Here is a 27,916-nt window from a genome sequence, read left to right on the forward strand (position 1 = left end):
TTTCGACGTAGTTGTCGTTGTCAGAGGGGTGTCCGTTGGCTTCCCGGCAGCGTCCTTCCCCTGCGTGCCTGCCGGAGCAAGCACCCCTCCGGCTGATCAGAGACCCCGAGCAAACTCCGCACGAAGTTGTCGCAGTGCTTCCTCCTCTGCAGGGCGAGCAGCCACGAACGAGGCCCTCTCTGCCACCATGACGGCCTTATGAGCCGCAGCTGCTTTCTCGAAGACGTCGCGCCTTTGGTTGAGCACATATCGGCCTGCAGTTGCATCTTCTTAGGCTCTGGCTCCTGCCCCTGTTCTCCTGTTTGCGCTTTGTCCTCCCTACCATTGGTGAGACATTTTGGCCGGTCACAGGCAGAGGGAGCCGCCACCGGCTCGATTGTCGTTCTGATTTCGTCGGCTGTTGCCGCCGTGCCCTCCTTCTTTCGCCCTGCGTTCTCAGGTTCGGGGCCTCTAGTGTGGCTAAAGCTTAAGAAAGTTGGGCAACTTCCCCAGCTGAAGATATGGAATCCACCACATCGAGCGCATGTATGTGTGTCTTCCTTGCACCTGCCATAAAGCGCGACTTTCGTACTCGCCAGAGCGCTTCACCCACTTCGCGGCACTGCGACAGTACTTGACGACATGTCTTTGTTAGCGTCTAAAGCGCTGCACCTTCTGGTCCAGGCCAGTTTGGGCTTCACGTGAATGTCTGGCAGCTTCCGGAGGTCGAAGACGCCGCCTGTACTATCAGCCATTTGCATGTCGACGATGAATAGCGGCGACTTCCTTTTGTTGGTTCGGTTGTGAAGCTTTACGGACGCATCTCCGAACCCACCTCGCCGCAGCCTTTCCTTGACAGCCTGTTCGTTTACAACGCTGGGTAGCCCCCTAAGGAGCGCCTTGGTCAGCTGGTCACGCTGTTTTGGCGGCGGCGGCCTCACAGGTGGTGCCTCCACGACGTGGCCGGCCACAGTGCTCTTCAATGATCTATGGTCGGCCATGCTCGCTGTTGGCAGCTCGACAGTAGTGTTACAGTCAACAGACTAAAAACTCACTTCGTGCTTGGAGCAGCCAGCGATGTCATCAACAACACCGTCCATCGTGCGCCTCTGCACTGGATGTTTAGAGGCGGGAGAGGTGTGCTATCTTCCTCCTCTTTCCTCTGCCCTTCCCGACCGACGCATTCGGTAATCCGGACGACCGAACCTTCCATCCTCGACTTCTCTTGCCCATCCTGCGACGCGAGGAACACGACGAAATTTACTTTGCACTGTTAGAACAGCACTCGACAATCCGCCTTCCGCAGTCGCTACAGCACAGACAAGCCCTAACCGCACTCTATCAGCCCCAGTCTCGGAGCGCTCGGAACAACGATGTCCTCGCTTGCGCTACTGGAGCTGAGGACGACGAGCTGGACCTGAGGATTTAAATAGTACTGAGTTTGCGGAAGAGCCGTGTTTCTGTGTTGCCTGGAATCTTCTCGAGTGAATACCGATGTCTGAGATCTGCCTGTTCATGTGGCAGATGATCAAACAGTCGAAGCCGCCTGAAGACAGTTCCACTCCCAGGTTGTTGGCATGCGACCTTGTCGGTTCGGAAGTGTCGGCACCTGTTCAATTGCAGTATCAGTGAGGGCATTGTCTGTGGGCAGACCATGGCAGTGACCTGATCATGGGCCTGGGCCGCTTTCCAAGCTACTGGAGCTTTAGGCAGCTACAAAACGGAACTGAATGCTGTCACTTTGGAGGCAACTGCGAGGCTTTGACAACCTAAGCAGTATCCAGCCATCTTCATACGATCATTTCCACCTCTAAAAGTATAGTACAACAGTACAGTCCATCCAACACTACTGTGATGCTGGGGAGGGGGGGGGGGGGGGGGGGGAGTAACTGAACAACTCGAGTGGAACATACCTCAATAACGTTCGGATTTGCCTCATTCCTCAATAAAAATTGAGAAATGTGGGTGGGCTTAGGTATCATTGGATGTCTCAAGCGTCTAGCCGAATAGATTCATAGGGCGGTAACTCAGTCACGAGTCATGTTTCTGACTGGGTTCTTGTACGGATGTCAGTCGCCGCTCATCACTCTTGTGTGAAATTTGACGGCAGTGTAGTATCGGGACAGGATCCTGCACGTGACTGTCCGGCCCTATGATCAGCATTTAGACTATATGTTCGTTTTCCGTACGATATCGCACTAGCACAGAGCACTCGCCTCGTGAAGTAATTTGTCTAGTTACCTAAAATCAACCAAAAGCAATGGTAGGCCGTATCTGCTGATAGGAAACCGACTGAGCATACTTCCGCCCAACTGAAAGTCTGATTGTGTCACCACAAGAACTCTTGTCAAACACCGGACGATCTCGGGAAGGCCGCCATCCAAGAGTGGGACAGTCTTCAACACAAGGACGATCCAAGCATGTCAGAATACATGAAGTGGTATTGAATAACGTTAACTATTACACGTATTCTAGCTCACAGATTTTCAAAGATGTGCGCTTTCGAGCATACTACCTTTAATTTGGTTATTGTTTTAATTTCCCAGAAAGCATTTGTTTTCCAAGAGACCTATTCTCTCACACGCTGCTTCCCTCGTCCGACATGTCGGGTGGGGATGGGGGAGGAGAGGGGGGGGGGGATCTAATGGGCGCCCAACAGCGAGGTTATCAGGGGAGGAGAGGTGATGTAAGTTGATCACATATTTCATCCAAGGACTGGGCGGTCTGGGAGCCATGGAAATATTTAGAGCCTTGTTAATAGACAGCGTGCTATTAATGGTGCTCTCATCTGCTCTTTGAAGGTAGAAAACCAAGTAGTTAGATCCTTTTTATCAGTGACTGTCTGTGAATGCCTCGCATGGCCTCCTGTCCCAATAAGCTTCAATATTCTACCTGATGCCCTGCGTGGTGAGTAGTACATCAAGATGATCAGCGATCTTTGCGAAGAATAATGATACAATCCCTCTCCGTCTTAACTGACTAGCCAAAGATTAATAGATTACGAGGTCATGTGACCTGACGATTTATCAAGGGCAGATAAGTAAACAACAATAATTACTGTGCGCGTTCTGGTAATTAGAATGGCAGCACGTTCACTGCCTCTAGGAATGAGGCTGTCCTGTTTGATAGGGTATTATTCCAATTAAGTGAATATGCAAGGTGAACACACACTACACCGACTTAATTTCGGAGATTGTTCAGCGATATTTTCTAAGTATTTTGGTCCTAGAAACACGTGATCTCCGGTGTCTCGTTACAGTGTGTTAATCTTATTTTGATATGTTTGTTTTGTTACCCAAATTAAGACAGTTTCTGTGAAAGTAGCTTGACAACAGTGAGAAAACCTGTAATGTGTAGTCGCCAAAACACACAACATAGAACGTGGTGCAATGCAACATGCCTCAGATACAAAGCTACTGCGTCGTGGTTGCCGTACTTTTTTTTTCTTTCGTTTATTATAGCTCGAATTAAATTGGCAACCAAGAACTGAGTTCCTGAAATTTGCTAACTACACATGTAGATTTCGATAACATACAACAAAAATATCTGTTTTTGACGATTATTCATTTACTGGGTCGCGTAAAAAAACCATTTAACTGTGGAGGCAAATAGGCTTTATTTTTAGAAACGTTGGATAGACTATACGTTGTTTCGCTCATGTCGCGAATTACGCCGGTTTGAAAAGGATGCAGGGAAATTACAAAAAACGGTGGACTCCGTTTCTCTGTGACACACCAACTCCAGAGAAAGAGAGCTGGTCAAATAAATCTATCGCCGCTATTTTGAGGCTTACATATGATGAACGGAATGTTCCCTTTTAGTATAGTACTAGTGTCTGTAAACAACTATTTACGATGATCACAATGTTGCTAAAGCATTTAGCAAAACTTAACAGCTGCTTATCAATACATACGAGTGTTAAGAAATTAGGTTTTAGCTACGTCTTTCCAGTACACACATTCTGTGAAAATAAATACGTTGCAAAAGACCCATTTTCAGCTACGAACAAATTATAACGCGAGAAAAAAAATAGGTTTACTCTTCTTTGAAACTAACTTTAGCTCAGAAATGGGGGAATAATGATATCACAAGCACAGTATACAGTACCTTGGAGGAACCAACGAGATATTTGAAATTAAATTGAAAAGTCCCTTCTGAGTATGTTCTACTATATAGGAAAAGGTTGGTAGACACACTTGTGTGTTCGGAAGAGCAAAAGAAATACAAATTTACCTCTGTCACAATTCTTTTTCCGTCCTGTTACTTCATATGTAAATGCTTAACTCATATCCTTATTTACATATGAAGTGGGTAAAATTAGCCTGTATTCTCCACCTACTTACGATATGCCGTACAAATAAGTCAAGGGTTGCTTAACTGATTAATCTAAACACTGCCATCCACAGTACGTTACCTGAAACAGATTTGAAACCCAACTAATTCTTTTCATGTAAGTTGTGTTTAGACAATTATTTCGTCAGCCTTCAGTTATTTTCCACTTCTATACATCCGAATTACCTATTGCCTTGTAGTATACGAGTATATATATGTATGAAGATTTTCATAGTTGACGTCCAATAGAATGTCCCTATGAGAGAGGCAAAACATGTACTAACATAAGTGCAATTTATCGTGTAAAAATCTATGACTTCACAACTAACAGATGCGTAGTGTAGCCAATGTCGGGCAAGTTGACGAGCGACAGTGCCGTCAGGTCCTCCTGACGATAATGACGCTGGCAAATATTTTAAACGGAAGACCCCGAGTGTTAGGACTTGGATTGCCGGTGCCTTAGCCACAAAACGCCTGTTCAGAATAATCTCATTGGATCATTGGAGTATAGCACCGCCAACAGAAACCACATTTTAAAATAAAATCGAAATTAACATGGCGTTGTGCCCGCAGATGCCAAGAGCTGTCATCTCAATTACTTTGAGTTTTAGCCTGATCTGAGCTCCTGCCTGCATGTCCTGTTCACTAAAGCTTACACGATAGTGATCTTACATTCTAAAGTGTTTTCAGAAACAGGAGACTAACTTTGGCCTTTCTTCACAACAGTGGATACGGCGTCCAGTCAGCAGCAGCTGCCATCGCGGAAAAAGTGTGAAGAAATCGGAGGTCAGCCTGCCCGACCGGGTAAGTTTTCGCGAGCAGTCGGGTTTACCCGTTCATCATGAGTCCACTCAGTCGCTCAGAGCTAAAAAACACTTCGAATTGTAACTCTTTAAAACTCTAACGGTAGGTATTTTGTCGTAAGCAGTTGCTAAAGAGAGATGAAGTAAATTTGTGATCATTAGCACTTCTAGCCGATGACGAGCGAAAACATTTTGACCACAGACATGTGACGCGGCTAGGAAAGTATAAAGGATGTTAGAGGTGTAAGTGCAAATATTGCGATGATTGGCGTTAACTTCTATGTGTAGATTGTTTTTTCTCTGCGTCTAACAGTCTTTCCACAAGCACCACACATACGTGGGTCGTTCGATAAGTAATATCCCTCATTTTTTTCTCAGAACATTTTATGTTACACTATACATCAATATATCTTGTCCATGTCCTATTTTTCTACGTAGTCTCCATCAAGTTCTATAGCCGTATGCCAACGTTTTGGATGAGCATGTATTACCTGCTGGTAAAAGCTTTTGTCCAGTAGGCTTGGACATATTTTCACGGCATGACTGACACTCTCGTCATCTTCAAAGTCTGTTCCCCGCAGAGAGTCTTTAAGCGGTCCAAAGTGATGGAAGTCTCAGGGTGCCAGATCTGGATTGTATGGTGGATGAGGCATGATTTCCGGCCCAATTTGGTTCTCAGACTTGTGTGTGGGCGTGCATTATCGTGTTGGAGCAAGATTTCCACTTGAATCCTGTGCGATCGAACACGTTGGAAACGGTTCTTCAGTTTATTTAGTCTTAACTTATGCCTCTGAACTGATGATTGACCCTCTTGGCATCACATCCACAAGAGTTATGCCATCACAATCCCAGAAGATGGTCATCATGGCTTTTCCAGCAGACAGGGTTGTCTTGAATTTCTTCTTTTGTGGTGGATGAGGATGACGCCACTCCAGGGCCTGCGTTTTAGTTTCCAGTGCAAAGTGGTGCACTATGCTTTAGTCCCCCCGTGACGATTCATGACAGAAGAGCCTCTCCTTCAGTCTCAAAACTCTCCAACAATTCATATGAAATGCCCTTTCTTTGAATCTTGTGGTCCGCTGTGAGCATTCGTGGAACCCACCGTGAGCACCTCTTTGACTACCCGAGAGTCTCGATCACAGCAGACGCACTATCAATGCTGACCGACAATTGTAGAGCCAATTGAAGGGTTGTGATGCGCCGGCCGGCACGAATGATCGCGTCCGCACGATTCTGGTGCAGTGGCGTGACAGAACGTCATGAGCGCGGCTCTGCTTCTACATTTCCTGAGACTGCGGCTTTCGTTACCCATCGCCCAACTGTACTCCTATCAACTGCAGCATCGCCATACACTGCACGCAATGGTTTATGGATGTTAACAACTGTTTCTTTTTCTGCACACAAGACTTCATTAACAGCACGTTGCTTGTAGCGTGAGTCGTATGCTGACGCCATTTTGACGCTGTTTTACAGCTCTGCCATCTACCAGAACGGTTCGAAACATCACCGTCGCACATACAAAAAATACCAAATGTGAATCACCAACAAGACGTTTGCCAATGTATATTAATGGCTTTTTAAAAAAATGTGGGGCATTACTTATTGAACGACGCTCGTAATTTACTACCTGACTTTTCCGTATGGACGTAACTACATGTGTCGGTATAGACTAAATCTTTTGCCACATTTACTTGGAGGGCTTGCCGGTGTGGCCGAGCGGTTCTAGGCACTACAGTCTGGAACCGCGCGACCGCTACGGTCGCAGGTTCGAATCCTGCCTCGGGCATGGATGTGTGTGATGTCCTTAGGTTAGTTAGGTTTAAGTACTTCTAAGTTCTAGGGGACTGAGGACCTCAGATGTTAAGTCCCATAGCGTTCAGAGCCATTTGAACCATTTTGTACTTGGAAGTGGTAACCAACCTAAAAACATACTACTCCTAATATCCACAGTTATTAGTCTGTATATGAAGTACTGATACAATGTTGTTCAGTACACTGCCCTCAGCCACCAATAAAAATATCTGAGCAGAAATGGGCTAGCATTCTATCAACGATACTGGCGATAAATGAGGAAAAACAGTTGGTCAACTATCCACTGTCTACTCTCGTCAACACAGAAAGTGGATCAAAGATGGCAAAGCCACGTGTAGGTGATACTGTGTTGGACGCGCAAGCTTCATCACATAACATGGTGGTCTGAGACTTGCCAGATCTGTAAACTACGAGTGGGGCAGTGGTGATCTGTGGCAGATAAGACGACAGGCTGCGGGCACAAGTGAATAAAGCACATGGGTCAGCATACGTTGTTGAACTTGGTTCTCCGCAGCAGACTTCTCCAATGTGCTACAACGTTGCCTCTGCAACATGGCCGTGTATGACTGCTTCTGGTGTGGGATCATCGAGATTGAACCTTGCATCAGTGGAAATGTGGTCGGATGAATCACGTTTCTTATTACATCAGAGCGATGGTCGTGTCCAGATGTGCCATCATCCATGTGAACGGCTGCCTGAGATATGCAGCGTACTATTGACACACGTCGGTGGAGGCAGTACTGTGCTGTGGGTAACATTCAGCTGGATTTTCATGAGACCTATGGTAGTAAGCTAAGGCGTCATAATAGCTTCAGGCTATTATGCTGAACCGTCTTCATGTCTTCCTCAATGACGACTGCATCTTCCACAAGGCCAGAATGGAGGAACATGATGGTGAACATGATGGTGAACTCACGTTGATGTCTTCTCCACCAAATTTGACTGACCTGAACCTGATGGATCACATCTTGGACGCTATCCAGCACCAGCTCCGGACCAAGAAACATCAGCCCATAATTTATAGGAACTGTGTTACCTTTAGTAAATATTTCTCTCTCAAACTGTGGTCTATTTTTTATACTAGCAGAATTTTTTAGGCAAAGAATGATCCCTTTGCTACTACTAACCTGCTTCTTATGTGCTCCTTGCTTAGTCCTTCGAGCGTTATCTTGTGTCCAAGTTGGTTGAACTGCTTCGCCTTGTCTACTTCGTGCTCTCTAGCTTTGATACTAAGTTTGTTGCTTCTCTCATTTCCAGTACAGTTTAATCCGTCCATCTTTCTATTATTTTGTCTCATTTCATATTCTGTGTTCAGTAGACTGTTCATTTCATCGTACCCTGTAATTCTTAGTCAATTTCATAGAGAAGTGCAACGTCATCAACGAATCTTATCGTGAACATCATGTCTCAACGAATTATAATCCATGGATCCCTGAAACTTACTTTTATATCCTTCACTGCCGTAACATCTTTTTAACCTGACTAATTCTCTCTTGCTCTTCCATTCTAATTTGTTCCCTATTGATTCCTGTAACTATTCTGTGTTACCCGTCTTTTCCTACACCGTATTTTTTCTGGGGATATCGAACACGTTGTGCCATTCTACATTTTCAAACAGTTTTTACAAGCCGACAATCCCTGTGGACGTATCTGTAGTTTTAAGTATTGATTTTTATGTGTCCTCAAATTTTTTAAATCTAACTGAAAGTCCTCTAACAGACACTCAGTGATTCATTTTTCACTATTTTCTGTATTTATCTGGTCAGAAATTTCGACGCACGAACTATCGAGACGACAGTATCATAGTTCTTTCATTTTTATACGCTAACTATCTTTAGGATCGTGTGAACGATGTTCCGTCGAAAGTTCAGTAGTAAGTCACCGGACACTAATTCGATTAATCATTTGACTGTCACTCCCACGAATAGCTTAATAAATGATGTTGCAATATTATGTCTCCCTTCTGCCTAGTCTGATAGAAAGTTTTTCTAATCTCTCTCCAACTGTGATTTCGGTATTGGATCCCTAGTGTCCCCAAACTGAGACTCATTTCTTCTTGTTCCATATTTACTGACAGTTTCTTTCGCTCTTAGAGGCCCTCAATATAATACTTCCACATCTGCACTCTCACCTCGATAGCAGAACTTCAGATAGCAAATGTTTCTACTACTTTTATATAGGTACCATATGTTAACGAAGTTGTGGGTCCTAATACATGCTAATGAAACTGGAAGAAGGCTTCAAGAACAGCATATGGTATATTGCAGGAGTATCAGATGAGCAGCGAAAGGCAAGAAAGCAGAAACTAAATTGATTTAAATTCGTATCATTTACGTTATTGCATAAGACCAGAAGACGGACGAAATTCATCCATAGGAGTACTTGTTAAAAAGAAAATTTTAAAAAATGCACATGCTGAGGGAATCCCAGACAAAAATATTCATGTCAGTTCAAAAATACGTTCATGCTCTGATGAAGAGATAAAATACACATAAGAACAATTATGAGGCTTGATAAATAAAGACAAATCTCAATACATTGTGATACTGGGACTTTTACGAAAATGGACCAAAAAGACTAAAGAACAATTTTTCAGTGAGAAAAATTTTTTACAGGATTATTACTTTAGTAGTACAGTTTCTTTGAGACTTTATTAGGATAGTGGTATATTTAAAACTGAGAGATGAGTCGGGTATTATGACTCCACGTGACTAGAACTTAGAGGGGACTTGCATACTCATAAACGGAATAAGAAAAAAGGAATACTCAATAACGGAACATCCTCATCGTTTCAACAGAACACATCCACCACAATAGGAACTTGTTAAAGTCATTACTGATACGACACTAAGTAAGATCCCTCTGTGGTACTGGATCTTCACAGATATTTATCAATCTAGCCCCGAGTCCGTAGGTGACGGGACTGAAAATGTTAAGTTAACCATTTCCTGGATCCATTTCGCGAATCGACGCTTAGATGGCCAGAAATAGTCTGAAAAGCTTGTGAGGATATTGCAGGATAGTTTCTGCTGAGAAATAATTGCTAAGAAAAAAATTCGATATGTTGCGCCGTTTTCGAGTTAATTAGCACTGAAGTTTCCCAGTCATGCCGTTGCTCGTGAAAATTCAAGTTACCCGCCAGAGACGTTGACACCAAACGTGTTTCTTCGTTTGGATTCCTAAAACCGAACAAGAAAGCGATACAAAAATTTGACTTAGGAGGGTAGCAAGGATCGAACCCCAGCCAAAGGCTGAACAGTCTCGTGCGCTATTATCTACGCTATGAGAACAACTGACACTAACTGTATCTGGTTGGCGGCTTGAATTTGCGCACAACGACCTGATTGGCTGACCCCAATGCTAATTAACTGGAAACGGGGCAATGTATCGAATTTTTTTTAATAATTGTTTCTAGGCATGACCTACCCTACAACACCCTTCCAAGTTCTTCAGACTGTTTCTAGCCGCCCTGTATGTACGCATTGGAGTCGCGCTGGGTAGCATATATGCAGCAACAATGCCCTCAAACGGACGCTTTTTGATCATCTCTAATACTTTAAATAAATTTCGGGTTGCTATTACGGTGCATTTGTTAATAAACACCATAAAATGATTCAGAATGACAGAGTTTGGTACATACAAAATACGAGAAATCGAGAGCATTTGTTACTCAGAGGACAGATCTAGATTACATCCAAATGCCGAGCGAAGAGATTAGGAGTGCAAGAGAGATCTCTAGGACACTTCGTACAGCTGCAGGAACTATTGATACGTTGTCAGCAGAATAATAATCGTCATTTGCTTTCTGATATAAACAGTTCAGTGCGTAGTAGAACTGTAGTATAACATCTTTTATGACACTTAGGCAATATTCAGATCCTGGCTGTGATGTCTTTATATTTGACATGAGATATAACTGTCAGTATCCTAAGACAAATTATGTCAGGTGCTTGTTCAATTTCACTGGGTAATTTCGATATTGTACACCTTCGAGGGAATATGGGATGCTTTAAACTAATCTGTTGTACCCTAAATCCTCGGTGATGGTTAACAACCGAAACCAGTAGATGACTAATGGGACAAATAAGCAGCTGATGTTAAAATTCATTTCATTAAAGGATGCTACTTGCCATTCTCTCGCAATACTATTATACATTAACAGTTTTAGTTTAATAAACAACAAATACATTGGGATCAACATACGCTATGCACTATTTTAAACCAATTCTCTAAGGCAGTACCTACCAAAAGGAAATTTCAGTAACTCTAGTTAGCTAAAGTTTTGATAATAATCATTATTTAAATCCCAACTTTTACACTACTCTACACATACGAAGTAAAATTGTGGTGTCACCGCCAGACACCACACTTGCTAGGTGATAGCCTTTAAATCGGCCGCGGTCCGTTAGTATACGTCGGACCCGCGTGTCGCCACTATCAGTGATTGCAGACCGAGCGCCGCCACACGGCAGGTCTAGAAAGACGTCCTAGCACTCGCCCAGTTGTACAGCCGAGTTTGTTAGCGATGGTTCACTGACAAATTACGCTCTCATTTGCCGAGACGATAGTTAGCATAGCCTTCAGCTACGTCATTTGCTACGACCTAGAAAGGCGCCATTATCATTTGCTATTTATCTTGTGATGCATGTACCGTCAGACCGATGCTCACCCATTATGGATTAAAGTTAAGTATTCCCCCAGCTACGTACGTTCTTTGCTACTATAACTTCCTTTACCTGTTCCAGACCTCACCCGTCACTGTGGATTGGCTGTCTTGCCAGTCCACACAAAAATAGTGCAGTCACATCTTTATGTGGACTACGCATCGTTTGACGGGAATCCTTACGAGCACCATTACAGGAACATAAAATACGGCTTATGATGACTTTTATTTCGACTTATTGGTGATTTGCTGATCATGACACATATGTACAGTACACATGGAATATGTAATTCGTCCACTAATATATATTTGTGTGTGTGTGTGTGTGTGTGTGTGTGTGTGTGTGTGTGTGTGTGTGTGTGTGTGGAAAGTCATTCATAATAATATGCCCACTGAGTATTGGCAGTCTCTTGTGCGTATTTACAAACATTAAACAACACGCATCATTACAGATTCTCTAACATTTATCTGTCCACAAAACAGGTGCTTCTTCCATTACATGATATTCGTATCATCATATCCAAGCGACTTTCCGCTAATTACCGCAATATTGTTTGTTATCTGCAACGTTATACACTTTTTATCGACCAAAACTAGGATGTTATACTTCTAATGCATGTTGCTGAGGTACTCTAATTACTACATATTGGCCTTTAAAAATCTCGTGACAATTCTCTATCCCGTCATTACTATTGCGTGATTTTTCATCATCTTTGATTAAACTTATTTTCTTTCAAAATACATTCATACATCTCAAAAGAAAATTCTTTACTTCTTATTTTACAGCTCTTCTATTACTTTGTTTTCCTCTACTTCAAACCTTGCTGACACTTAAACACTGTTGTTTCACTATTTATCTGACTATTGTTTCCTTTCTGTAAGGTAATTTCATGGATGTTGGTTTCCTTCTGGAAACATCCACCCATCAGTTTCACGTTTCATCAGTTCTATGATTCTTTGTGAAACTGATTGTTGTGACTTGGCAAGACAGCCAAGCCACTATGAGGTAGCCGAAAGGCACGCGTTTAAGCTCACGCAGGCTGGCGTGAGGTCTGGAACAGTTAAAGGAGTTGAGTCTAGTAAAAAATGTACGTAGCTTCTGGAATACTTAACTTTAATCCATAATTGGTGAACATCGGTCTGACGGTACATGCATCACAAGATAAATACCAATTGATAATGGCGCCTTGCTAGGTCGTAGCAAATGACGTAGCTGAAGGCTATGCTAACTATCGTCTCGGCAAATGAGAGCGTAATTTGTCAGTGAACCATCGCTAGCAAAGTCGGCTGTACAACTGGGGCGATTGCTAGGACGTCTCTCTAGACCTGCCGTGTGGCGGCGCTCGGTCTGCAATCACTGACAGTGGCGACACGCGGGTCCGACGTATACTAACGGACCGCGGCCGATTTAAAGGCTACCACCTAGCAAGTGTGGTGTCTGGCGGTGACACCACACTGATAGTAACTCAAACTTCATTTTAGCCTTTGTACAACTTACTGTCGTGCTCATGATGCTTTTCTCAGAACCTCCGGCATCAGCCTGGCCTACTGACCAGTCCTTTGCTATAATAAAACTTATACATCTATCTTCGACCATTGTGCCACTAAGTCTCAACACTGTTTCTTGATTCCTCGTTTCTAATAGTACTTTGTTTTTGTTGTTTCACTGTTACCTCCAATGCCACATATGGCCTCAAAAGTCTGTACTGGTAATACAGGTACTCTCTCTCTCTCTCTCTCTCTATTATTTGCCCATAAATTCCGCCTAAAATAGCGCATAATTTGCTCCTAGTTCAAGGACGGCTATTATCTGAATGCCCTAATCTTCGACATTAATTACAAATCGATAATTCTCTTTATTCTCATATTTTTTTCCTCCTCCTATTTGTTTCCTTCCCCATTGGAAACATTCACCCATCAGTTTCACATAGCGTCAGTTCCGTTATTCTTTGCTAAACTAATAGTAAATACAAACTTTATTTTAATCATTGCCTGATTTACAGTCACTACATCTTGTATTCTGGTATCCGCCTCCATAGCTGAACGGTGCCGGCACGGTAGCTCAGCGTGTTCGGTCAGAGGGTTAACTACCCTCTGTAATAAAAAAAACTGAGTCATCGGACGTCCGCCCCGAATACATTCAATGATTAACGAACAATATAGAACAAAACGAAATTAACAAAAAAAGAGAAAAAAGAAAAAGTGGTCAGGGCGGCAGAATGCCATGCGAGGGCTCGGGTTCGATTCCTCGTAAGGTCGGAAATTTTCTCCGCTCGGGGACTGGGTGTCGTGTTGTCTTCATCATCAATTCATCCTCATCGACAAGCAGGTCGCCGAATTGGCCTCGACGAAAAAGACGTGCACAAAGCGACCGGCCTACCCGACGGGAGGCGCTAGCCAAATAACACTTCATTTTTCATCTATTATGGTGAAATTTTTAACACCAAATAAGGTTCTCTCTATCACAATCATTATGTAATTATCATGCAAACGTGAGTTATCACCCATTTTTGTTCGGTAGTAATCATTGTTTTATCTACTACCATTAAAATATAGACCACTTCATTCTCGCCTATTCCTTTCCCGGGAAAATCGGTACTGTATCCCTCATTCTCTTTTGTGGTAATGTTGTTTACGTTGTTACGGTTTCTGTCACCGTCATCTTTTGATTTCAACTTCCACCCTTCCAATAGTTGCCCTTCGTTGAAACAGGGCTTTCTGACGCCAATTTTCTGTCGATGATTCGCAGTGTTGGGTACTTCCCGTTTAGTAATGAATTTGTGACAGATACATGGTTTCAGACAATCGTCTTTATTGATAACATTCCCGCTATTATTATTTCCTGCAGTCCTATATTTCAGCTTTGAATTTAGCTGTTTACTTACCTTTCCAGCAAAAGTTCATTGTCTATGTTATTAAAATCACTGATCCCGTGCTCAACATCATTTATTTTCTCAAACCCTTCCTTTGCATTACCGACAAATCTCTTTTCAGGACCTACTTTTACAGATAACGCGGGCTGAACCGGTACTAACTCATTATTTACATTAGAGACTATCTTTCAATAGTGTTCACTCTACTCACTAACAGTAGTTTACAAAGTATTCATGAGTGTCTCATTTTCATTGGTATCTTTATCTGGTTCTACCTGAAGATTTTCATTCCTACACATTCTATTTACCAATATTTTCTTCATTAACTTCTGTCCTTCCATGAAAACAGTAGTACTTCCATTTAACTGTTTAAAATTTTCGTTGCTATCCCTGGCACATTCTTCTAATTTTTCAGTAATAACAGTCTCTAATTTGCCAAATTTACTGTTAATATTCCAGTAAAATGTTTCGTCATTCACCTTGATATCCTTCATAATTTGATCAAATCTGTTGCTAGAATCTTGGTTAGTCTGCTCAATATCATTCCTTATTTCACTAATTTTGCTTTTAGTAGCCCTAGAACAAGCTTTGTTATTCTCCTTAATATCATTCCGTATTTCTTCAAGTTTACTGTTTATTGAACCGTTAGTTTCCCTTATCTTAGGACACCTGTCAGATGCTTCTAATTTGCTGTTAAGAGCCTGGAACATCTCGTGCATATATAAGTTCGGTAGTTTTACCTCTGTTACTTACTACCTGAGTGCTTGTTTCAGCAATGCTGCCTTTCGAGCTTACAGTTTCTTCAAACCTTTGCTCTTCACATTCCGCTACATCACTCATCCTATATTCCCTTATCCTTCTAGTTTTTCCCAAAAGCGCTAAACATCATAGTATCAAGTTACAATTTAATCCAATTTTATAATTAATGCTAATTTCGTCTTTCTTCCTGTAAGTCTTCGCGTTTTCCAGACGATGTATCCGATTGAAGAATGTACAGAGTGAATCACCTAAGACTTGACCCCAAATGTTCCGGAAACAGAAGTGCTATTAATGTGCGGTTTTCATATAATGAATTGCTAGTCAGAGGCTCTTATGGTTAGTCAGTCAGCAGATTCATTAACAAGTATTACTTACGCGTCAGTCTTATAAATATCGCCTGGGTCAGTTTTATTCTTGCCACATTGTACAAGTACGAGGATGAGTCAAAAGAAAACCTTAAGTATTTTTTAAAAATATTATTTATTGTGCAGAAGTGGTACAATGCTGTATCACTTTTCAACATAATCTCCCACACGCTCAATGCAAGTCCTCCAGCGCTTACAAAGTGCATAAATTCCTTTAGAAAAAAATTCTTTTGGTAGTCCGCGCAACCACGCATGCACTGCGTGGCGTACCTCTTCATCAGAACTGAACTTCTTTCCTCCCATTGCGTCTTTGAGTGGTCCAGACATATGGAAATCACTTGGGGCAAGGTCTGGTGAGTATGGTGGATGAGGAAGACACTCAAAATGCAGGTCTGTGATTGTTGCAACTGTTGTATGGGCAGTGTGGGGCCTTGCATTGTCACGTTGCAAAAGGACACCTGCTGACAGCAATCCACGTCGCTTTGATTTGATTGCAGGCCGCATATGACTTTTTGGGAGATCTGTGTATGATGCACTGGTGACAGTGGTCCCTCTAGGCATGTAATGCTCCAAAATGACGCCTTTTCCGCCCCAAAAGAGAGTCAGCATAACCTTCCCTGCTGATGGTTCTGTTCGAAACTACTTTGGTTTTGGTGGTGAGGAATGGCGCCATTCCTTGCTCGCTCTCTTCGCTTCCGGTTGGTGGAAGTGAACCCAGGTTTCGTCCCCAGTAACGATTCTTGCAAATAAGCCATCACCTTCTCGTTCAAAGCGCCGAAGAAGTTCTTCACAAGCATCAACACGTCGTTCTCTCTATTCAGGAGTCAGCTGCCGTGGCACCCATCTTGCAGACACCTTGTGAAACTGGAGCACGTCATACACAATGTGGTGTGCTGACCCATGACTAATCTGTAAACATGCTGCAATGTCATTCAGTGTCACTCAGAGGTTTTCCGTCACTTTGGCTTCAACTGCTGCGATGTTCTGTGGAGTCACAACTCGTTGTGACTGACCTGGACGAGGAGCATCTTCCACTGAAGTCACACCATTTGCGAACTTCCTACTCCATTCGTAGACTTGCTGCTGCGACAACCATGCATCACCGTACTGTACCTTCATTCGTCGATGAATTTCATTAGGTTTCACACCTTCACTACGCAAAAACCGAACAACAGAGCGCTGTTCTTCCATGGTGCAAGTCACAAGTGGGGCGACCACCTTTAAACCGATACTGCGACGGTATGTTTGCATCTGCACTATGCTGCCACCTACAGGCCGTTCTGCGCGCTGTTTGTAGCACGCTTACCAACTTACGGGATAACGGCGCGAAATTTCGATTTGTTATTACAAATTGAAGGTTTTCATTTGACTCACCCTCGTATGTTATCGCCACGAGGTGTCGCTGTAAGAGAGGCGAGCGGCACGGTGACAGAACAGCGGCTGCACATACGAGTGTGCAAACGAGTAACCAACTCCTTCAGTTGAGTCGGCGTAAGTCGATCCGCGACAGTTGCAGTGGGCTGGGCACGGTAGCTTTGCAGGCCAGTAACGTAACGCGATGTTGTAAACATGGCAATGTCTCCATGCTGCTACTGCTCTGTAGATGATTAATGACATCAGCGCTGCGAGTTTTCATGGATCTTCTCGCGCTGCCTCTACTATCAGGCTGGTTCACATTACGCCAGTAATTCCAGTAATTTAGTTAATTGGCGAGTGATTTAGTAAATTTGGTTTAATGTTTACTCGACCCGAACCAGTAAGGTGGATAGTAGACAATCAAGTAACTATCCCAACGCAGATCACATGTCACTGGCGCGCCACTGGACGTGTGTGAACACGTCCTGTTTAGTAGCGCGCGTCGTTATCTGTATACATTACGCCCTCAAGATTGGGTCACCTGTTCCTTGTGCAGCAGCAACATGGCTCATTAAAGTGACGATACAGCGGTTATGTTTACTTCTCATTATGTAGAGCAGTGCAAAAATAAAGGAACCAAACCATCCGCAGTCACAAACAGAAAATTGAAAGCATCAGGTCAGCATTATTGTCTATTTTTAGATTCTGAACAACAAGCTAATTATCACATTGCATATTCCTGACAGATCCACCCAATTCCAAGAATTGAAAACAGTGAAGGAATCAAAATCGGTCGGGATAGACACTGACGCAGTGTTTGTGCCAAATGTTAAATAGTTCAAGAAACTGGATGAGCGTCTCAGAAACTTGAATATGGAAATTACATAAATTGAAGACAATTTAGTATAACATTATTTAGCATGCATGTTTATTGTTTAGGCTTTAAAATAAGTGTGCAAGAAGTTGGAAACCTACTTCAGTATTCATTGAAATTGTCTACATGTTGTCTGCTAGAAAATCATGCGTGATTGCTTAGGGATCGATCCTTCTCCCTCAAATTAATCAGCGTACAGTTCCCGAATAGTACGAGAACTTTCTAATCCATGATGGAGTAAAGTTCTTGGTACTGACTGAACTCCACGGGCCTGCGGCTGGACCCTCCAATTGTCATTAACGTTTGTTCCTCTAAGCATGTTTTCCGTGTCCACAGTAAACTCCGCTAGCCTGTTCTCTAATGCAGTTTGGCTCAGTCTATTATGGCTCAGTCTGTTATGTATAGCTTGATAATTCTCGCTCTCCGAATCATGTTGCACTGTATAGTCGACAACAGCCAACGCTTGTCTGCCAACCAAATCTTGTGTGTAGGCGCACTTGCTTACTTGCCAGTTGCTAAGTAGAGCTACTGAATCAATTGCTACTGACTAAATTACTGGCCTGATGTTAACCAGCCTCCAGCGACACGCATCAGCCGTCTCAGGGTTGCTACGGTAAGCAGACCAGCACTGGCTGTTCAGGGTGTAGCGCTGCCGGCAGCTAACGCGCCTACGAACTATTGTTATTTCTCCTGGCCCGCGTACACTACGGGCAGCGAAGCAACCACGTCGAGCCCGAGAAAGAACTACTCTTCGCTGCCACCTGGCTCCTAACACTCTGCTCGCAGAAGCCCCAGTTACAAGGCTACTATAAATTAAGTGTAAGCATCTGACGCCTTACAAGTTTCTTTATACAGCGGGCATCAAGTATGATAAAATAAAAAGTCTTGATAATGTAGTAATTAGGAAACTCGACTCCCAGGATTCAAGTCACTGCTATTTGCTAGAACTCGACTACCACAATATTTTTTTTAATTGTCTATCGTAGACGCTGTTGCAGAGACCTGAGAAGCTAACCCATGAAACAGAATGACACTATCGCTGTCATTAGTCGATAACAGCATTGCAGATATCAGTCGCGAATGTCATTCCGTTAAGGATGTGCCAATAGGCGACTGCGGTGAATGCAGAAAGAAGAGCTCTCGGAAATTATTTACACGTGCACACTGCAAATTTAATTGTACAGTTCTTTTAACTTCTTTCATGAGCAGTAATATTTTTGAGTTAGCTTTGAGTACGTAAGATTCGTATCGCGTCCCAACTTTTTTAATTTGCTACTCCGGTCTGAAGACCGTAAGGCACTGACACACCAAGAATTTCAGGCAGGTTCTTTCCCGCTTTTGCGACCGAACTGTGGGCAATAAATATTTGAGGTAGTCTGCTCATATACGGACTTACTCGGCATAAATATTAATTACATGATGTATGCTATTCGTATCGCTAGTTACATTAGTCAATAAGAAGCAAGAAGCAATCACAGAAAAAGTAACTTCAAAGAATACATAAGGGATTTATGTACTTCGCATAACTATGTCTGCACATTCACACAAGTAGCTCGAGATACTATACATGTTACGAACTCGCAAAAGAAATACAATTTTATCATCCAAAAAGCGGCGTCTATTTCGGTTAGTTGTTTTCGTTATTATGTCAGGCGGAAGACATAACTGGCAACTACCGCGTCTTAGCGTACGATTACTAACTGATACAGGAACTACTTATATTCCAGTCAATCCGAGTTATTATTCCAACAATGTACACTGGACGATCTCTTTAGATTCGATAAATCGGATAAATGTTCACAAAAATGCAATACGTTGACACTTCTTTTCATAAACTTCCAAACATTTATTGCTAAACTCATGTTTGGAAGTCAGAGATAACTTCTAACTGCGTTGCCTTATCGACAACACTTTCTCATAAGGAAAACACGTCTGTTTACATAAATGACATCTATAATTTTGATTTCATGCTCAATATGATCACCTTATCAGTTCACTTCGTGTTCCTGTAATTCCCAAATTACAAAATTCATAGTTAAATTCATGCAGTTGTTACACTGGAACGATAGAGATGATTGTATATCAACTTTTAGTATCGTAATCAGTTGCGATTTCAACACTTATATTTCCAGTTATTATCATGATCCGTTTAATAAAAAATTCTCCAAATATCTTCGAGCGGGAGAGGAAATTCACTACACCAATACATTTCTTTCGCTTCAACTCTTTAAACAGTTTCATTGCAAAGAGTATTGTATATTATTTCCCCGTCAAGAAATTGAAATTAATCAGTTGCTATATTAAAGGCATCGTGGCTAATACAGTACAACTTACTATACGCATAACTTTTTTCATTTTACGTTGTTTAAGAACAGTGTACAAAGCAATTAAATCAAGCTTTGTGCATCGTCCTCATATGCTCGGCCGTCGATTCGATCAACATTATGCCTGGGGACGTCAGCCCCTGGCGCAGTGGTGAAGGTCACCATCGGATGTCACTTAGTTGCTTCGCCCCTTATGTAACAACAAACACACGCAAACACACACACGCACGCGCGCGCGCGCGCTCGCGCTTTATAATGTTTTCTTTTTGTGTGAAATTAGGCTTCCTTTAATATAAGTTTATTACCTAACATAAAACTAATAAGCAAGTGTTGTGGCCCAATATACATGGTGTTACAGAAAGGTACGGCCAAACTTTCAGAAAACATTCCTCACACAAAGAAAGTAAATATGTTATGTGGACATGTGTCCGGAAACGCTTACTTTCCATGTTAGAGCTCATTTTATTACTTCTCTTCAAATCACATTAATCATGGAATGGAAACACGCAGCAACAGAACGTACCAGCGTGACTTCAACCACTTTGTTACAGGAAATGTTCAAAATGTCCTCCGTTAGCGAGGATACATGCATCCACCCTCCGTCGCATGGAATCCCTGATGCGCTGATGCAGCCCTGGAGAATGGCGTATTGTATCACAGCCGTCCACAATACGAGCACGAAGAGTCTCTACATTTGGTACCGGGGTTGCGTAGACAAGAGCTTTCAAATGCCCCCATAAATGAAAGTCAAGGGGGTTGAGGTCAGGAGAGCATGGAGGCCATGGAATTGGTCCGCCTCTACCAGTCCATCGGTCACCGAATCTGTTGTTGAGAAGCGTACGAACACTTCGACTGAAATGTGCAGGAGCTCCATCGTGCATGAACCACATGTTGTGTCGTACTTGTAAAGGCACATGTTCTAGCAGCACAGGTAGAGTATCCCGTATGAAATCATGATAACGTGCTCCATTGAGCGTAGGTGGAAGAATATGGGGCCCAATCAAGACATCACCAACAATGCCTGTCCAAACGTTCACAGAAAATCTGTGTTGATGACGTGATTGCACAACTGCGTGCGGATTCTCGTCAGCCCACACATGTTGATTGTGAAAATTTACAATTTGATCACGTTGGAATGAAGCCTCATCCGTAAAAAGAACATTTGCATTGAAATGAGGATTGACACATTGTTGGATGAACCATTTGCAGAAGTGTACCCGTGGAGGCCAATGAGCTGCTGATAGAGCCTGCACACGCTGTACATGGTACGGAAACAACTGGTTCTCCCGTAGCACTCACTCTCCATACAGTGACGTGGTCAACGTTGCCTTGTACAGCAGCAACTTCTCTGACGCTGACATTAGGGTTATCGTCAACTGCACGAAGAATTGCCTCGTCCATTGCAGGTGTCCTCGTCGTTCTAGGTCTTCCCCAGTCGCGAGTCACAGTACATACTGACGAAACTAAAATGAGCTCTAACATGGAAATTAAGCGTTTCCGGACACATGTCCACATAACATCTTTTCTTTATTTGTGTGTGAGGAATGTTTCCTGAAAGTTTGGCCGTACCTTTTTGTAACACCCTGTGTATCGTTTATACGACCAAACCTCGTATTGATACACCAAAATACTTTATATCACTACTTAAAGCATTCCTAGTAGTTCGGAATATACAGTAAGTATGACATCTTTTCTTAAATGGTGTTCTTTTTTATACAGGATGAGACAAAATCTCCAAAAATAGGTAATTTTTGTGTCGCTGTGATGTTTCCAGTAATTAGGCTAGTAGATATTCACTTTACAATAGTTCCACAAATATATGCAATGCCTAAGAATTGTTTCTATTTTCCTTTAGGCGGGTACCGGTACGTAGTATCCTTGGAGTTGATTAAGAAAGACAGCAGACAATTTGTCTGCAGTGGTTCGCTTATCGCGTCTCAAATCATAGTGACTGCAGCGCACTGTATGAGGCAGTCGCACGGCCGCTACTGGGTGAGTACAAGAATCGGATCACCACATACGCCAGTTCTTATTACAGCTTTCAGCTCCACTTCGAAATTACTCATAAGCTTCTGTGATTAACTTAGTACATAATTCTAAAGAACGACCATCTTGATAACAGTAGCCATCATTTTTTCGACTATAGTAAGCAGTTTGCTTGAATGTTATAGGTTTTCGGAATCAGAATGACGCTACTGCACCGAATGTTATTTGGAATCTGCGTCGGTGTAAAGTATCACTGTTTCGTTGATAGTAAGAAATTGGGCCGACAAATGATCTCCATCTTAGCACTCCAAAACCTCTCCTCCGCTTTACATTGTCTTTGTTCTTTGTGACAACCAGTAAGCGTTTTCTGGGTATTCCTTGCACACAGTTTGCGTGATCTGAGCTTTCCCATGCATATCATGTGCATAGTGGTGTGTCCAACACGAGAAAACCTATCAGACCAACAGTCGTCAATTGTAAATCAGATCACCGTTTTTAGACCATTGGTTGCACGATTTTATTGCTCTGGATACTAGGCATGCCACTCCTTTCTTCGTCATTCGCATTACTTCTGCCACTCTTAAAGTATCGACACCAAGCCTAATCTTTCCTTCACCTAGAACTGTCGTAAAGTAGGCAGACACAACTCACGAATCTCAGCAGCAACTCACAAAATTCGATTTACAGCAAGCACTTCGCAAGTGACGAAAGAAACCGATTTTCACCGCAATTATGGTTTGCTTTTGGCCGCGGATTAACGACCTCCGAAACAAATCAATGACTTCTGTGGCTTCATAAATAACCAAATGATGGTACTGTATTTACCCAACTTCGTTCTGAAAGTCCAACATATAAATATAAGAAAATGGTCCCCACTTTTCGAATACATCTGACGTAAAACAGACATCCCAACGGTGTTTCTTTCCGTGAGATTAGAAAAACTCATTTAAACAACACTCTCTAAGGTAGCTTCATGACATCCACGGTACTAAAGTAAGACGAAGTAAATATTTCAGAATTCGAATCAAGGACAGCTACCGATATGAATAAGTTAGAAACAGATATCCTCGGGGTAGTGAAGAAAATTAAATCACTTAATAAAAGCAAGTCTTCCGGTCCAGACAGTATACCAGTTAGGTTTCTTTCAGAGTGTGCTGATCCAATAGCTTGATACTTAACAATTATATACAACCGCTCGCTCGTCGAAAGATCCGTACCCAAAGACTGGAAAGTTGCACAGGTCACAACAGTATTCAAGAAAAGTAGTACGAATAATTCACCAAATTACAGGCCCATCTCATTAACGTCGATATGCAGCGGGATTGTGGAACATATATTGTGTTCGAAGATCATGAATTACCTCGAAGTGAACTTGCTATGTCCGCGGACCTAACCGAATCACGCGCGCCCTGCCGCCGCTCAGCCCGGCCGCACATGCGCGGTGGTCGGCCTCAGCTTCACGTCGCGGCCGCCGGAGGTTCATGGCGTTATCTCCGGCTGAAGACGTCGCGCCTTTCAATAGTTCTTGCCTGCAGCTCCCTCTACGGCCACAAAATACAACTGGAGCACGGACCTTTCGCACGGCCACTCGCTCTTGCTCGCTAGCTGTGTTAATATCGAAGTGTTACTGTATAGATCTTATATGACAACCTTGTGCTTAGAACTTAGTTACGATTTGGATTGCACTGTGGATTTGTGAATTGTATTGTGAACTTAATTACGTAGCTACTTGCTATGAGAGCAACAGACGGTACCTGCTTCAGTGTGGAGAATAAAGATAAGTAATCTTCCTGAACGCTGGCGCCTTACTTTGAGACTTTTCTCGGCCATCAGATCTTGCGTCACATCCCGGTCGCGTCCTGCTGCCAATTCCAACACGATACCATGGTTCATCAAGAGTAGTGACTGGCGTATTGTGACGAGCCAGTTGCTCGGCCACCATTGACCAGACGTTTTCAATTGGTGAGAGATCTGGCCAGGGCAGAAGTCGAACATTTTCTGTATCCAGAATGGCCCGTACAGTACCTGCAACATGTTGTCGTGCATTATCCTGCTGAAATGTAGGGTTTCGCAGGGATCGAATGAAGGGTAGAGCCACGGGTCGTAACACATCTGAAATGTAACGTCCACTGTTCAAAGTGCCGTCAATGCGAGCAAGAGGTGGCCGAGACCAATGGCACCCCATACCATCACGCCGTGTGATACGCCAGTATGGCGATGACGAATACACGCTTCCAATTGCGTTCACCGCGATGTCGCCAAACACGGATGCGACCATCATGATGCTGTAAACACAACTTGGATTCAGAATGAGATTTTCACTCTGCAGCGGAGTGTGCGCTGATATGAAACTTCCTGGCAAATTAAAACTGTGTCTCCGACCGAGACTCGAACTCGGGACCTTTGTCTTTCGCGGGCAAGTGCTCTACCATATGAGCTACCGAAGCACGACTCACGCCCGCTACTCACAGCTTAGCCACATCCCCCAGGCTGTGGCTAAGCCATGTCTCCGCAGTACCCTTTCTTTCAGGAGTGCTAGTTCTGCAAGGTTCGCAGGAGACCTTCTGTAAAGTTTGGAAGGTAGGAGACGAGATACTGGCAGAAGTAAAGCTGTGAGTACCGGGCGTGAGTCGTGCTTCGGTAGCTCAGATGGTAGAGCACTTGCCCGCGAGAGGCAAAGGTCCCGAGTTCGAGTGTCGGTCGGGCACACAGTTTTAATCTGCCAGGAAGTTTCAGAACTTTGATTCATCCGAAAAAATGACGTTTTGCCATTCGTGCACCCAGGTTCGTCGTTGAGTACACCATCGCAGGCACTCCTGTCTGTGATGCAGCGTCAAGGGTAACCGCAGCCATGGTCTCCGAGCTGATAGTCCATACTGCTGCAAACGTCATCGATCTGTTCGTGCAGATGGTTATCTTGCAAACGTCCCCATCTGTTGACTCCGGGATCGAGACGTGGCTTCACGATGCGTTATAGTCATGCGGATAAGATGCCTGTCATCTCGACTGCTAGTGATACGAGGCCGTTGGGATCCAGCACGGCGTTCCGTATTACCCTCCTGAACCAACCGATTCCATATTCTGCTAACAGCCATTGGATCTCGACCAACGCGAGCAGCAATGTCGCGATACGATAAACCGCAATCGCGATAGGCTACAATCCGACCTTTATCAAAGTCGGAAACGTGATGGTACGCATTTCTCTTCCTTACACGAGGCATCACAACAACGTTTCACCAGGCAACACCGGTCAACTACTGTTTGTGTATGAGAAATCGGTTGGAAACTTTCCTCATGTCAGCAGTTTGTAGGTGTCGCCACCGGCGCCAACCTTGTGTGAACGCTCTGAAAAGCTAATCATTTGCATATCACAGCATCTTCTTCCTGTCGGTTAAATTTCGCGTCTGTAGCACGTCAACGTCGTGGTGTAGTAATTTTAATGGCCAGTAGTGTACATTCTTCACCGATTTATGGCGTTCTGCACCATGTACTACACAAAGAAGGAAAAACTTCGAGTGATCTTCATTCTTTAATCTCTGAAGGTTCACTAAAGAAGAAATATTGTCTGTAATAGTTTACGACAGCCAGAAGCGTTTGAGAAGCAGATAAGCGGCCTGTCACCGACAGGCATCTGGACGCACCTCGCATCACCCACTTCTCCTTTTCGCCCTACACAGTCTAGTATAAGACTGCTTTATGGTAACAGGAGTGATAATTAGCATGACATCGCTCAACTAATGTCACGATCGGTGCGCTGTCGCTTGCTAATGAAATACATGATTGTGGAAGTGATTGCGTCTGACTCAAAACTAGGAATCGTCATTAGCACTTGTTGCTGAACCAGGAGAACACAACTTCATAGACACAGAGAAGGAAGATTGTGCCTTTACAATACAAGTTAATTACATATATACTGCCAGTGCTGTGCGGTGAGCAGGAAACCAAAAAACATGATTTCTATTTTTTTCTTCTAAGTAAGTGACAGACGCTAGAATTATAAATCTATAAATTTTGCATGTGTTTTTATAGCAGTAAAAGAAAAAATTCAGGTTTTAAGTCTTGAAATCTATAGTAATTCCAAGATTGGAAGTAGGTTGTGCGTAGTTTCTAGTCCCGTGGAGTAGGAGTAGCGTCTTTGATTGCCAATCAAATCTTTCTCGGTCCTGGGTTCGAACCCCGACACCCCTCAAATTTTGAATGTAAATCATTTGCAATAGCGGCCGAAGACTTTCAGGATAAGAAGTCAACCTCATTCTGCCGACAGCCTTGTCATAGAGGGCGGAGGAGCCCACAGAAGTTCAGGGCACTCTCTTGCTCTTGGGCTGGGAAACTGCCCCTAAAGAAGGAAGTATCAGCAATGATTAACGGCATAAGGATGCAGAAGGCAGTGGAAACCACTGCAATAAAGACACATAATGTGTATCCACAGAACACGCGATTTCGGGTAGCAGTCACTGAAACAAAGGGGGTTTTCTTTGCGGCGAGATCTATTTACGAAATTTCAATCACTAACTTTCTCTTCCGAATGCGTAAATATTTTTTGACACCCATCTACGTAGGGAGAAATGATCATCATAATAAAATAAGAGAAATCAGAGCTCGAACGGAAAGATTTAGATGTTCCTTCTCCCATGCGCCATTCGAGAGTGGAATGGTGGAGAAGTAGTATGAAAATGTAGTATGCCAGGCACTTAAGTGTGAATTGCAGAGTAACCATGTAGATATAGATGTAGAACATATAGCCTGTAATTGGAAACGTGTCTTGATTCTCTCTCTATTGGAAAAAGACTGCGGATTAGTCCTCCATTCGTACCTCCGGGAGGGGGCTGCCAAGGGGAAGGTGACCAAACTAGAAAATTTGAAAAGGGAAATGGTAAGGCTCAATGAAGTGAAATGCAAAGAAGATAAGGATTTCTGGTCAGATTGGTATAGAGTAATATCAACAGCAGCAGAATATGGTATAACGGGAGCAGGGTTCGTTATGAATAGAAAAGTTGCTGTGAACAGTTCAGTGACAGTGTTTTTCTTATCAGAATTAAATGCAAACCAACAATGACAACAATAGTTAAGGTATACATGCCGACGCTGCAAGCCGAAAACGAAGAGACAGAGAAAGGATATGAAGATATTGAACGGGTAGTTCAGCACGTAGATGAAGATGAAAATCTAATAGTCATTGGGAATTTGAATGCGGGTGGAGGAGAAGTGTGTGTTTGTGTGTGTGTTGGGGCTTACGGGCGCTCAACGTCGAGGTCATCAGCGGTGGAGCAGAAGTAGGAGAAGAAAGGGTTAAGGGAGAATACGAGCATTGCACTAGGAATGAGAGAGCAAAATGTCTAATTGAGTTTTGCAATAAATTTCAGCTAGAAATACTCTATTCAAGAATCAGAAGAGGAGGGGGTATACTTGGAAAAAGCCGGGAGGTAAGGGAATATTTCGATTAGATTACATCAGGGTCAGGCAGAGATTCCAGAAACAGATACTGGATTGTAAGTCGTAGCTATGATTAGATATAGACTCAGACCACAATTCGGTAGTGATGAAGAGTAGGCTCAATTTTAAAAGACTAGTCAGGAACAATCAATGCGCAAAGAAGTGGCATACGGAAGTAATAAAGGCAGGCTTGAAATTCTCTAAGATTATGGATACCGCAATAAGGAATAGCTCAGTAGGCAGATCAATTGAGGAGGAATGAAAATCTCTAAAAAGGGCTGTCACACAAATTGGAAAGAAAAACTTAAGTACAAAGGAGGTAACTGCGAAGAAACCATAGGTAACACAAGAAAAACT

At 43.1% G+C, this 27,916-nt stretch overlaps 1 protein-coding gene across 1 annotated transcript in view; it reads left to right on the plus strand.

Annotated features, from left to right (window-relative positions):
- The window catches only part of LOC126457026 (coagulation factor IX-like), a 225,304-nt gene that overhangs the window by 186,367 nt on the left and 11,021 nt on the right, over positions 1-27,916 (plus strand). Inside the window, exons 3-4 of the mRNA XM_050093008.1 lie at positions 5,038-5,115; positions 21,996-22,132. Of these exons, the coding sequence (XP_049948965.1) occupies positions 5,038-5,115; positions 21,996-22,132 (215 nt within the window). The remainder of the gene's footprint in view (positions 1-5,037; positions 5,116-21,995; positions 22,133-27,916) is intronic.

The sequence above is a fragment of the Schistocerca serialis genome, chromosome 1, assembly GCF_023864345.2.
Source record: "Schistocerca serialis cubense isolate TAMUIC-IGC-003099 chromosome 1, iqSchSeri2.2, whole genome shotgun sequence".
NCBI lineage: Eukaryota > Metazoa > Arthropoda > Insecta > Orthoptera > Acrididae > Schistocerca > Schistocerca serialis.